Consider the following 14,112-nt stretch of genomic DNA (forward strand, 5'->3'; position numbering starts at 1 on the left):
TGAGAATTTAAGTTTTTATTTCTTTTTATGTGTGTGGATGTTTTGTCTGCATGTATGTATGTCTGTGCACCACATATGTACACACACACACACACACACACACACACACACATGTGCTGGGCAGTGGTGGTGCACGCCTTTAATCCCAGCACTCTGGAAGCAGAGGCAGGTGGTTCTCTGTGAGTTTGAGGCCAGCCTGGTCTACCGAGTGAGATCCAGGACAGGCACCAAAACTACACAATGAAACCCTGTCTCAAAAACACACACACACACACACACACACATATATGGTGAAATTTCTGCTTTTTAGCTGGGAAGTCTATAGCAACCAGTTCTCCTGCCTATGAGTAAGGAAAGTGAGCAATATCACCTTATGGTTCTTAAATTTATTTTATTTTAAAAAAAGGGGGTCTGTGTATGTTTCTCTGTCTGGCCTGGTACTCACTGTATAGACTAGGCTGGCCTGGAAATCAGAGAACTGCCTGATTCTGCTTTCGAAGTGGCTGGAATTGAAGATATGAGCCACCACTCCCAGCCTATGGTCTTTTTTATGACATTTAAAATTTTTATTTATGTATGTGTGATGTGCACTTAGTGCCACAGTGCATGTGTGGTCTGAGGACAAACCTGGTGAGCCAGTTTTTTCCCTCTGCCTCTCTTTCCAGTCTTGAAGAGCTAGAATTTCTCTAAAATGACAGAGCTATAGAGCCAGAATGACTCTAGTTGCCACCCTCTCCACAGTTAGAAAGCATTAATTTACAAAATTAGGACACTGGTCATGACTAGCTGCTACCCCTCCCCGCAAAGAGTGGTGAGGAACTTTCTAGAATGTTTCCGGAGTCCTGGGTTTGTCTTGAGTTTCTTTGATCAACCACAACACCACCCTACTTAGAAATGACTGCTTTCTTTTCAGAAACACTTCCAAACCATCTGGCACATGCATGTGCTCTCACCTGGGCAAAATAGTAATGTAAATGGAGAGGGTGAGATGTTCTGAGAGACAATGTGTTACTCCATATATACTTGCTTTGGGCACTTGGAAAATTTCATGATGAACATGTCCTATTGAAATAGTAACCTAGGGATACCATCTTATAAAAAGAGGCTCTTCAATATTCGGCTTAAATTTCATTCCCTTAGCAATTTACACCCATACCCTTAACCTGATATAACTCTCAAAGCCAATATGCTGCTAAACCAAACTTTATTGAACACAAACTTACAACTTTACAGAAAATAAGGCACTAAGTTTGTACGCTATTTCATTTAATAAGTGCTTGATGAATTACGGTTAACAATGTGTGTAAACAATATAAATCTCATTGGAAAGCAGTTTGGAAAAACTGATGTAGACTTCAGTGTGTACGACCTACAAACTGGCCATTGCGGGCAGGGTCATATCCCATAGCTGCATTGGGCATTTGAACATTAGGTGGCACATGTGGCCAGGGAAATGGAGGTGGGTGGAATGGCCTAGGTGGTAAAGGAGCCCTGAATGGTGGAGGGTGCATGGGTGGAAGAGGCAGCATAAGAGGATCCATGGGCTGTGGCAGCACAGGGTGATATTTCCAAATAACCTCCACAACAGGGATGGGACCATAATGATCATCAATGTATAAGCCCACAGGGGGACTCATGGCAACTGGAATCATGTTTCTGTATATATGTGTCCGCTGAAGTTGTCTCCACTTGGCCCTTCTGTTCTGAAACCAAACCTTCAATCAGAGGGAAAAAGATTTGTTTAGGACAAGTAATGTCATAATAGGAAAAAAACCCTACCTGCCACTGAAATTAGAACTAGCAAACTAAGCCTGGTGTATAGTTCGAAATATTGCTGGGTTTCTCCCCCTTTAATATTCTTGAACTATTTTCTGGGCCTTAGATGGAAGTGTAGCTTATAAACTGTACAGGGAGGGGGGGTTCCTTGCTGGTAATGCTATCATCTGGTAAACAAGGTAAAGAAGTGTTGAATTAGTCACTCAACCATTCCCTTCCCCTTTGTACTAGAAATACTGTCACCCCATGGTGATGGAAAGCTCCTAAAAAAAAAAAAAAAAGTGTTTACAAGATTTTAAGTTTCCTTGCAGAAGGAAATTCAAGGGGTGGCGGTTCCACACAGTTAAGAACATTTTCTTTCCTTATTTTTGGTTTTCTGGTACATCTTCAGAAATTTGAGACACTGGGAAAACTTAAAAAGCTGGTATGTTTGCGCAAGCGTGTGTGTGTGTGTGTGTGTGTGTGTGTGTGTCTCAGAAAAACTTAAGTTTTTCTTTTCCCTGGAATCTGCTTTGTTGTCCTCTCAACCTGATCTAGATGTCCTAATTCAGTGGCCAGCTTTGTTGGGGGCAGTTTTCTATTATGTCCCCCAAACAGATATGCAGCTATTTCCGCCACATACCCACTCTATAACAAAAGGAGCCTATCCAGGTTTTCTACTAAACACTTATTTGATGCAATTATGTCTTTAACATTTTCCCCACAACCCTATCTATTTTTATTTTGTATTACCTTTTATATTTCATGAAACAGAAAATTTATAAACACCTGAATAAATGGAAAAAGTATTTCACATTAACACAGATAAGAAGCCTGAGAGCAGATTACAGAAAACTTATATATAAAAAAAATACCACCAAAAAATAAAACAAAATCTTAGATATAAAAAATTGTCTTTGCCCTTTGGAATCCAAATAACCAGATGCTTACTTCAATATCATGTCTGGAACCCTTACCGTGTGATCAATTAGGTTACCATTAAATATAATGATCATCACAATAAAATAAAACAGGCACATTATTTGGACTAATAGTTTTTCTGTCCACTTAAAAAAATAAAATTTGCTCTTTAAACGTGAAAAAAGAAATTTCTGAATAGAAAAGTTACTTGAACTTTATTTGTAGTTTCATAAAGTTGAAGTTGAATGGAATCTGCAAAGATACCTATCTCAGACTACATATTTATAATTTTTCTATCCTTCAAAGGTTGGTGAAACAATATAAAATTGTTAATTCTGGTTTTGTTTGTTTGCAGGGCTGGGGAGGAGCCCTGAACCTTACCTATGCTAGGAAAATGCCATGGATGTAGCTTGCTAGCCAGAGCTATGCAGCGTTTGGGAGGTCCAGCGTTCATTCCTCTTCAACCCTCACATACACACACACACACACACACACACACACACACACACAGACACACACACACACAGACACACACACACACAGACACACACAGACAGACACACACACACACATACACACACACATACACACACACACAGACACACACACACAGACACACACACACACACACACACACACACAGTCAAAATATAGAACTGTTGCCAAAACCAGAAAAGACAACAGAAAAACACCAACTTGAGAATGACCAGGACAAAACATAACCTAAAATGTGTTTTAGAATACCCATCTTACTTAATTGTTTTTCAAAAATTTACTAACCTGCACTCTGGATTCAGGCAAACCCAGGCGTTGGGCAAGGTTAATTCTGATGGAAGAAAATAAGTAATGGTTAGTATTGGAGTCATGGCTAAAAAGAAAGATATGGATGTACATTAAATCTAACTCCACCTCCCAGAGCAGTTTTCTATAATACACACAGACTTGATTTAGGGGGTGGCTTCCTATTCACAAGTTGTGTCTTTAATTTAAAATTTAAAAAAGGGAGGAATATCTGGTAGTTCGTTAACTAAATACGACTTTCTGTTTGTGAAACAGCAGCGAATAATCCTCGCGAATAATCTTTTTCTTGAGAGGTTCTTCTGTACAAAAAACAAAATGCCAAGTTACTCAAGTGCTGCTTTTACACCCCCTACCAGGGTCTTGCTGCTTGGGACTCAACTCAGGACTTCGAGCTTCCTGGGCAAGAACTCTTAACACTGAGCTAAATTCACAACCCCAGAGGTGCTTTGGACCTGAATATTTCTGTTTAATCTAAGAGGGCTAGGTAAACTCTTAAAGAAGGAACCACAAAACTACTTAGGCCCAAGTGTGACCAATGGAAATTATTCTTTTCTGTTCCCAATCTGAAGGCTGAGTGCTGCCTCGAAGTCAGAGAGGGGCTTTGACTTCATTTGTACACCAGCCAGTCCCTCATTTCACCCCGGTTAGAATGAGTAGGCTCTTCCCCCCAACAGCGTCAGGACCGCAGCGCGTCAAAAACTTCGGACATTTCAGCACTTTGCGGGGCAAGGTGGGAGAGGAGCGCCAGCTGTAGCTGCGCCTTACTGGCATCCAGTGTGGTGCTCATCTAGCGCGCAAAAATCAAAGGGTTTTAAAATTCACTAAATTAGCGGAAAGTAATTTTTTACTATAATATTTAAAAAATGCCAAACTGCAAAAAGAAAGAAAGAAAGAAAGAAAGAAAGAAAAGAAAAAGAAAGGAAAAACTTATGCTGAACCCACCACCTACATTTTAAGTAAGGCGGGTTCCATCTCCACCTCGAGCTCCTGGCTCAACGTGTTCTCCCTGCCCCCAACCAACATTTTAAGTAAAGCGGGTTCAGTCTCCACCACGAGCTCCTCCAGTCCTTCCCCATCCTCCCCGCCCCCCCCCCTGCCCCGCCTTTCTCTCCGCCCTCGCCCTCCCTCCCCCCCCCCCAGTTCTCCCGCCTCCCCCGCACCCCGTCGTCCCCCCCCCGAGGCGCACCGCCCCCCCCCCGGTCGTCCCCCCCCCCCAGCCTGCCGCCTATTCTGGCGTGTGCGCTCTAAGATGGATCCCAGGACCTTGTCGTCCCCTAGCTGGCTCCCGCCTCTGGAGAGCTACAACCCAGCAAAGCCCCGAGCCCGCCAGCGAACTAGGTGCCACGGCAGAAAAAAAAAAAAAAAAGAAAGAAAGAAACCCGCTCACCGAGCAAACAGGTCCGGGTACTGGACGCGCTGGAAATAAGCCTCCAGCTCCCGCAGTTGAAGCTGAGTGAAGGAGATACGGTAGCGGCGGGGCTTCGGTTGAGGCGGGGGCTGCACGGGAGGCTGGAACCCTGGCTGCCCCTGGGGAGCCAGAGGGCCCTGTTCCTGGGGAGCCAGAGGGGCCTGAGGCGGGGGTTGCAGCATGGGGGCAACAGCCTCCTTCTCCTGCTGAATGTTGGGCTTCGGAAAGCTGCCTCCAAGCTCAGGGTTTTCGACCCCCTCCCAGGCTCGCGGTGCATCAGCAACTAGGGCAGTTGCTCCTTCATTAGCGGGTTCGAATCCCGCGTTTTCCTGGTTGTTTGTTCCTTCCAGAAATGTTGAGGCCAAGGTGATCTGAGTGTCTGGGGAAGGGGAAAAGCACAAAAAAGACCAGCGCGTTGGCCTTCAAACTGCGCGCGGGAAGGGGAAGGTGAGGGACTCCCTCTAGAGGGGTGGCGGTGACTGCACCTGTTGCGCGCCTCCCTTCCCTGCCGCGACACCTCCCCTGCGTCAGCTAAGCCCGAACTAAGTTCCCTCTAGGAGTTCGCAGTGGTATCTACCCAAGTCTCCCTCCTGGCCAGCTCCAAAGTTGAGTAAGTAAGATGTATCTATTTCTGTATTTTCCCCGAAGTCTGCACCAGCCAAAATCGTCGAGCTCAAGCTAAGTTGTGAATCTGGAGAAGGGAGAAAGCAAAATAGAAAAGCCGGGGCGTTGGAGCCCAGGGTGCGAGGACAGGAAGAGTGAGGGCTACTCTAAAGGAGCCATGGCGACCATGAAGGTCCTTGAGCTTTGCGGTGCTCCGTTAGTTTGGCGCGCGCGCGCGGGGGGAAAAAAGTTTCCTTCCCAAGTTCTCCTCCAGGCACTGACCCTGTAATATGTCCTCCTTCATTGGTCCTTCCAAGTTGTTGAACTCAGTGCAGTAGCTGCAGCTGCACTTGAGATAGTCCACAGTTTGAGCGCTGTGGGTCGAGTCGCTAGCTTCTGCCATTTCCTTCCCGGCGTCGGAGACACTGCGGAGATGCAGGCTAGAGGTGGTGCCAGCAGCCGTTCCCGGTCTAGAGTGGCTCTGGTCTAGCAGTCACGCCCCTTTTATAGTGTGGCGGGTGCGCAGGACTCACATTTTACGTGGTGTGCTTCCGCTCGACGCCCCCTGTAAGAAATAGGAGTCTCAACCTGTAGGGGGTGCGCTAGTGGCGCCGGTGTTAGTGCCGGTCAGACTTTGAGCTCACTGCGCGCAGAGATCTGCTTCCATTTGCTACTAGTTAACTGACTTCTGGACTCTGTCCCGGTGCCCTAGCGGCAAGACTCGGCTGCATAGAGCTGTGAATCCCCATTTAGTGGCTACGAGCTCGCATCAGCTCGGAACACCCGAAGTATTTACCCCATGTTCCTAACTCCGTTCCCAATGTTCTGAAGCACGCACTGCCGCCTTGTCATCTACTTCCCACAAGGAAAAGACATTGAAACAGGGATTGGGAACCAGCATCCTAACAAAATGGGACAGTTTTCTGGCTTTGGAGGACTCGGTGACTAACGACCAGGATTTTTGGTTTAGTACTGCTTTCACCTAGAGTCTGAATTGGACCTATATTTAGGCAGGAGGCTGTTTGAGGTGGATTTAAAATCAGAGTTCACGAAGCTTTCCCGGAGCATAGCGAGTTTCTTCTGCAGAAGAACTTGCAGCGAATTCCTGGGTGGCGTTGGTTGGTGCGCTTAGGTTAGAGACATCTTGCAAAAAACCCTGTGCGCCCCTTCAAATGCTCCCAGAGCTTCGTATTTTTTCTTTCTTTCTTTTTTTTTTCTTTTTTCTTTTTTTAAGGAATTAACCGGCCCCAGAGTATATTAAGAAATCTGCCAAATTCTTAACGCGCCAAAGGTTTGCAGGACCCTTCCTTCGGTCCCTGGCGTTTGGCGCCTTTTCCTGGATTGCTTGCTCTGAGTGCAGGGTTCTTTTGCAGAAACTTGCTCTGTGTTTTTGCTTACACCGAAAGCGCGCCTAATTTGAATTCTAGAGTAACTCTAAAGGCGGGAAAATGCTCTGCCTCTCCCTTCGCCCTTCCCGACCCCCTCCCCCCTTTCTGGGACTATTTTTCCATCCCCCCGGTCTAGAAAATGGCGGGTAAAATTTAAAAGGGCTGTATAATTTTCCAAAAGATGTGCGCAAGTGCTTCACTGTGTGTTAATATTCTTAATATTAAAATATTTTATAATTGTAGTCCCGGTGTTTGTCACCACACGATCTATCCTACTTTTACAGTCACTTTTATTAACAACCTCACTTTTCCCCCCCTTAAACACAAACGAGAGCCCTTCTTTCACTACAACGTCTTCACTTTATAACTTATGCCTTAATTCAAAGGTGTAAATAAGGATGTTCTAGGCAGTGTGTGTGTTGTAGGGGGACTTCAAACCTGGATCTGAGGCTCTGCTCCGGTCTAGGTCCCTTCCCATTGCTTTATCTGAATCGCTTCGAGGTTCGGGATCCAGTAGTGCTGGATTTTCTTAGCTACGGCTTTAGTTTGCACAGAAACGAGGAGAGAAATTAAGAGGGCAGGCCCTGACTGCATTGTGTCCCTCCGACCCCGTGTCTGTTTCTGGCTGGCTTTGGTTACCTTGGTCATCTCCATCAGGAACACATTCACGAGTTGAAATTTCTGTGCTACTCAGAGTATTGTGAGAACACTTTGCACCGCTGCTGGCCACCGGTTCTGGGATGTAAATTACCTTCTCGTGGAACTGGTCCCCGTAAGCTACCTGTGTACTGGATGAGTAGTAGTCGTTTTATGAGATTGTTGTGATAATTCAGTGCTTATGTTGAAGTAACCTTTACTATACTAAATAATGGTCCCAGCGAACAAAAGGAGTGATGTTGGCAGTTTTCATATACTGAACAGAATCCCTAAAATACACCTTTTAGCTAAAATTTCCTTTTTAAAATGACAGATATATTTATTACACTTTTAGATTATATACACAAATGAAATTTATCTATAAAATTCCTCAGATATTTAGATACTTGGATCTAAAGAAGCCAATTAACAACTCTTCTGAGTTGGTGTGGTGTGGTAGTGAATATCTGTAATTCCAATATTTGAGAGGCAGAGACAGGAGATTCCCGAGTTCAAGGCCAGCCTCAGCTACCTATAGTGGGTTCAAGGTTTGTGCTTCATGAGATCCCCTCTTTAAAAGAGAGAGAGAGAGAGAGAGAGAGAGAGAGAGAGAGAGGAAAAAAGAAACGTCTAATTTCCTAACTTCACATTCCTTAAATTATATATATTTTTAAAATCAGATTGCGTTGACTTCAAGTTACACCCTCAGAAATGGAAATTTTACTTTTCTATACAAAACCTTTCACAATATAGTTAAAGCACCCACCGCTGTGGAAGACTGATGTGTGCGCCAGGCCGTTCAGTTAAAAAAAAAAAAGGGCAAGGTGCTTTCCCAGAGAAAATCCTTGGAGATTTACTCCTTAGGAAACCTGTGGAGGGAGAAAGCTGGCAAATGATCCCAGAAAAAGAAGTGGTGCTGAAGGAGAAGGGCATTTGGAGATAAGACCCAGAACTTGCTCGGTGGGCCCTTTGTGCCTGCGGAGCGAGCTTCTATGAAGGTAAGGAGTCCTAACCTTGCTCCTCAAATGTGTCAAGTGCTGGAAAACAACGGCCCTGTAATATGAACATTCTTGGGGGCATTAAATATTTCTTTACATGTACTGTGCCGCCAGTTTATCAAAAAAAAGAAAGAAAGAAAGAAAAGAAAAAGAAAGGAAGAAAGAACGAAAAAGGAAAAAAAACGTTTTCGCGCTCTTTTTCTTTGTAATTTTGTTTTTGCATCTGTGCAGCTTGGGATTCTCAATTTCGACCACAGACTGGAACTTAACCCAGAGGAAGCTCCCTGAACCTAGATTTTTCTTTTAAAGCGCTGCCCTCTGCCTCTGCTTCAAAGGGTGATGTAGACGCTGCGTGAGAACACAGTACAGCCTACACTAGTAAGTCGCTTAGTCCTGAGGGTGATGGTCCTTTGCAGTGCCCAAGGCAAGACATATTAGCCACTTTGCTGGGCTGCTGAGGCCTCAGCCGTTTCCCCAGCCCATTTTCTTTCCTGCGGACTCCGTGTATTAACATTCAGGTTTATATGGAAATCGAAAGAACTTTGTTTTCCTACTTTACATTTCAATGGTCCCTTCTGTCTTTGCTAATGTTGGATCCCCTCAAAAGAAGGGTAGTATATGAAAAAGAATTTTTTTTTGAACCAGGATCTCATTCTCTGGCCCGTGCTGGCCTGGAACTCACAATGTAGAGCCAGGCCTCAACTCAGGACGCCTCTCCTATTTCAGCCTTCTGAGTGCTGGAGTTACAGATTGTCCCATAATATTTTTGTTGTTAGGAAAGGATCTAACGCTGTAATGCAGGCTGTCAGCCTGTCCAGGAACTCACATAATCCTCCTGCCTCACTCGCCTAGGTGCTCTCGGGGCTGAAATTATAGGTATGAGCCGAACTGCCCAGCCCTTCGTGAGACTTCCACTTCTTTTTTTTTTTTTAAATGCCCAAGACAGGGTTTCTTTGTGTAGCCCTGGCTGTCCGGGAACTCTCTCTGTAGAGGAGGCTGGCCTCGAACTCACTTGAGATTAAAGGTGGGAGCCACTATTGCCAGGTGACACTTCTCCCACTTTAAAAATTATTCTTTTAATTAGCATACAAGATCCTGGTTTTCATTTTGGAATTTTCAGGTGTGCTTTTTATTTTGGCTGCACCCGCACTCCCTTCTTTATAACCCCGCCCCCAACCCTTCACTTTGATCTGCTGACCCCAAGGTGGAAGGGAAGAACTGCCCACTCCCTTCTCTCCTCCAATTACCTCTGTGTTCACGTCTCATGCATTTTATTATCCTCTCCTTCTCTTGAAACTCTCTATCTTTTCCTCTCACGGTCTGATTTTTGATTTTAGCTGCATGAAAGTTCTTAGCCAAGGTTTTACATATTTAGTACTGAGGGAGGGTGGACTCTCAAGGCAATAGTTTTCAAAACTCCACTAAGTATAAATATATCCCATTATTTTTTAATACAAAAAGGTGAAAACATTTTAATCTTAATTTTATTTTATGCATATGTGTGTTTTGCCTGTACTTATGTCTGTACACCATTTACATGCTTGGTGCCCACAGAGACCAAAAGATGGCATCGGATCCCCTAGGATGAGTTACATCCTATCAGAGCCACCATGTGAGTGCTGGGAATCTAATGCAGGCACAATGGAAGCACTGTTAAGTGCCCTTAACCCCTGGGCCATTTCTCTCACACCATGGTGATGAATCCTGAACTAAGAAAAAGATTTCGAGCTGAAGGTGCTCAAGTTGCTGAGACAGGGGATAAGAATTCATTTTCTAGGAAATTGTGCCACTCCAACTGTAAATGTCCAAAGTGTGTGACAAGTGGGATGGATCTGGAATTAAGCTTGTATATGGAAAGCATGTGGCATAAGAAAAAGGATAGGTACCTAGATTCAGAAATCGATTTCAACTGTGAAGTATTAATGAAATACCGGGAGAAGCTGCTGATGAAGACAGTGCCATATTCTGGCCTGTCTCCATATTCAGAGTTTAAGAATTTGATTAAAGACTGTCAGGGTGGTGGCTCACTGGGTAAAGCAGTGCTGCTCAGGTCCGGTGATCTGAGTTCTATCCCTATGTCCCAAGGTAGAAGGAAAGAACTGACTCCAAAAATTGTTTCTCTGACCTCCACAGATGAGCCATGGCTTGTTGGTGCCCCCCCCCCAGCACATCATACACATATATACAATAATAAATACATAGAATAAATATTAAAAAAAAGAATTTAAGGAGAAAAATACCATTCAATGTAAGACTTCAATTGTGATGAAATCATAAACATGAGCCCACATTAATAAATTTTGAAAGGGAGAAACCATATTTACGTAACTCTTATTTACATAATGCCATAATTATTTTATTATTATTAACCTGGTAGGGTATGTGTGTATATTATAGGTTTATGTGTATTTAGAAAATGATATATAAATGATTTGGTACTATATGAAGTTTCAGGCATCCATTATTTTAGAGGAGATATTTTAGAACATATCCCATGAGGGTAAGTTGGAGCAAACTGTAAACAGAATCATACAATATGTGATTCTCTGTGCCTGTGATTTTCTAAGTGACATCTTTTGCTTAGCATGTGTTCATGTTGTAGTATTTATCAGTAAATCCTTCCTTTCAGTGACTGAATAAAATTCCATTGTACAGATAAGCTATATTTTGCTTACCTATGTACTGGTTGAAGGATATTTGATTTGTTTTCAGCTTTCAGTGATTTTAAATGGCACTGCTATGAACATTTATGCAGAAGCTTTGTTTGAACACTTGTTTGAGATTAATTTGAATAATATACAAGTTATGGTTTATTTGATAATTCTATTTATTTAAGAAATTGCTATAATGTTTGGCATAGCACCTGTAACATTTCACATCCTCATTAGCAGTGATGGGGATGTACCTCAGTACAACTGCCTGCCTGATGAATCAAACCAAACATTAAAATACTCAAACCAGGGGCTGGAAAGATAGTGACTAAGAGCATTGGCTGCTCTTGGAGCAGATCAGAGCTTCAATTTCCAGCACCTGTGTGGTGGCTCACCCTCTCGAACCCCCCCCCCCTCTGCATTTCCCATTCCTGGGGATCCAATCCTGTCTTCTGGCCTCTCCAGGCACCAGGCACGCAGGTGGTACATGAACATGCACACAGGCAAAATATCCATACACATAAAATAAAAAAATAATAAACTCCAACCTAAAAAACAAATAGTGTCTGATGTAACAGTACATACCTATAATCACAATACTTGAGACATGGGCAGGAGGATGCTACAAACTCAAATCCAGCATGGGCTCTACATAGCAAAAATAAAACAAGCAGCAACAGCAGAAGCAGTATTGATAAAGGATTATTTTTAAAAAATAATAATTATTATTTTTGTTAGTGTGTGTGTGTGTGTGTGTGTGTGTGTGTGTTTGTGTGTGTTGTCCCATGGCCTAGGTGTGGAGGTCAGAATTGGTTTTCTCCTTTCACTATAGGTTCTGAGGATGAAACTCAGGTCACCAGGCTTGCAAGGCAAATGCTTTTCCCTGATGAGCCATCTGCTAGCCCTTTTGAAGGGAAGGTGATCTCTTCACATTCTATTAATTAATTAATTAATTAGCATGTATAAGAGTAGGTGCATATATGAAGGTCAGAAGACTTTGGGGGGTTGGTTCTTTCCTTCTACCTTGTTGAGGCAGGAAATTGAAAGATAGGGAATGAGGGTGGGTTTGTTCCAAATGCATTTTGTGCATGTATGAAATTGCCGATAAAATATAAGGCAGTCTTGGGATAAGGATGTCACTCAGTGATAGAGTGATTGCCTTGCATTCCCAGCACACTGGGTTCAATCCCTTGTGCTGACAAAAAGGTAGTCTTAAGGGTGAGGTTAATAAAGAGCATCTTCTCTCCACATTTACAGTGTTTTACACGTCACATTAAAGAACACACTTTCTAGACTGTAGAAATGACTCAGAGGTTAAGAACACTTGCTGCTCTTGCAGAGGACCCAATTTCAGTTACCAGCACCCACATCACAGCTCACAATTGTAATTCCAGTTCCAGGGGTGTATGGTGCCATCTTCAGGCCTTGGAGGACACTAGGCATGCATGTAGTACACATACATACATACATACATACAGGCAAATACTCATTCACACAAAATATAAATACTTTTAAAAAAAGAACACCATTCTGACTGCAAGGCACAAGGAAGCACAGATTTTAAAATCATAGCTCTTACCTATCTTTAAAAAAACTTAAAGTTAGACGATTATCAAAGATATATTAGTAATATGATTTATTGTTCAAAAATGAATATAAACAGATTTCAGGATATCATTTGTTTATATAATATGTTGACAACAGTACATACACAGGAAAAAAGTAAAGCACCTGAATGAAGATTATTAGTGGTAATATATATGATTGGATTATGAATTTTTTTATGATAAATATGTAATAAGGAGAAAAAAGACTATGTTTTCTAAACTAACTAGGCAATTTTCTTTCTTTCTTTTTTTTTTTTTTTTGAGCTGAGGTTCGAACCCAGGGCCTTATGCTTGCTAGGCAAGCACTCTACCACTGAGCTAAATCCCCAACCCCCTAACTAGGCAATTTTTATTTCCTGTAAGCATTTGTTTTCTGAATTCAGGAGTCCCCTAATGCTAATTCAAATACAGTATCTGGTTGGCTTAATAAAGTCTGAAGGTTTTATGGATTTGAAAAAAAAATTAAGGGAAGTGGCAAGAAGAAAATAAAGGTTTCCTTCAATGTGTAAATGAGGCTGGGCTGAAAGAGAAAGCCAACCTCAGGTTTCTGTCAGGTAGGAGCAGACTTTGACCCTGGTACCATAGTAAGTGTGAACGTCTCTCCCTCTTTGAATAGTGTGCAATATTCTCCTTCATTTACAGGCAGGGGAGACTGATTCTGGGGAAGTGAAAGGTACTGAGTCCACTCTCCATCACCCTAGTGACTAACCTTTCTGTGTCTAGAATTCCCACTGGTAATATTCTCCTCTAGGAGTGACGAGGTTTTAAATATGATTTTCATGAGGACCTTCCCCAGGGTTTTTTCTTTTCAAGAATTTATTTATTTATTTATCGTGTGTGTGTGTGTGTGTGTGTGTGTGTGTGTGTGTGTGTGTGTGTGTTTAGGTCAAAGGGCAATTTGTAGAAGTCATGTATCTCCACCATATGAGTACTGGGGATTGAACTCAGGTCATCAGGCTTGGCAACAAGTGCATTTATTTATCTTTTACTGGTCGAAGATTTTTTGTTTTCCCTTTTTACCATTCTAAACACTGTAATATCATCTTTTAATAAATATTTTCCATTCAATTTAGCAGAGAATCACTCTCATTCTCTCTCTCTCTCTCTCTCTCTCTCTCTCTCTCTCTCTCTCATTTAGTTCAGGGGTTTAAGAGGCGACTCACCGGTTATCAGAGGACCCAGATTTGATTCCCATCATCTAAATGGTGGCTTACAACCTTCTGTAACTCCAGTCCTAGGGGTTCCAACAGCCTCTTCCGGTTTCTGCAGGTACCAGACATGCATGTGGTGTTAGACATACATGCAGTCTAAATATCCATACCCGTATAATTTTTTGGAACTTTA

The 14,112-nt window shown here is 42.8% G+C and overlaps 1 protein-coding gene across 1 annotated transcript; it reads right to left on the reverse strand.

Annotated features, from left to right (window-relative positions):
• Positions 1–1,355: 1,355 nt before the first annotated feature.
• Esx1 (ESX homeobox 1) lies at positions 1,356–9,024 on the reverse strand. The gene is made up of 7 exons (XM_036175668.1): positions 8,885–9,024; positions 7,516–7,664; positions 6,029–6,053; positions 5,771–5,928; positions 4,865–5,264; positions 3,457–3,502; positions 1,356–1,715 (listed from the first exon to the last, which is right to left on the reverse strand). The coding sequence occupies exons 1-7, from the start codon at positions 9,022–9,024 to the stop codon at positions 1,356–1,358; spliced, it is 1,278 nt and encodes a 425-aa protein (XP_036031561.1).
• Between the last annotated feature and the right edge of the window lie 5,088 nt (positions 9,025–14,112).

Source organism: Onychomys torridus, chromosome X, assembly GCF_903995425.1.
Source record: "Onychomys torridus chromosome X, mOncTor1.1, whole genome shotgun sequence".
Classification (NCBI taxonomy): Eukaryota; Metazoa; Chordata; class Mammalia; order Rodentia; family Cricetidae; genus Onychomys; species Onychomys torridus.

Excerpts from the sequence above, each read along its gene's own strand:
- Esx1 (XM_036175668.1), bottom strand. The coding sequence starts at position 9,024 with ATGTTAATACACGGAGTCCGCAGGAAAGAAAATGGGCTGGGGAAACGG. Across the intron at positions 5,265-5,770 it reads GAAGGAGGACATATTACAGG|ACACTCAGATCACCTTGGCC; the intron begins GTCAGTGCCTGG and ends CCCCTTCCCCAG. Across the intron at positions 3,503-4,864 it reads TACCCGGACCTGTTTGCTCG|AATTAACCTTGCCCAACGCC; the intron begins GTGAGCGGGTTT and ends TTCTTCCATCAG.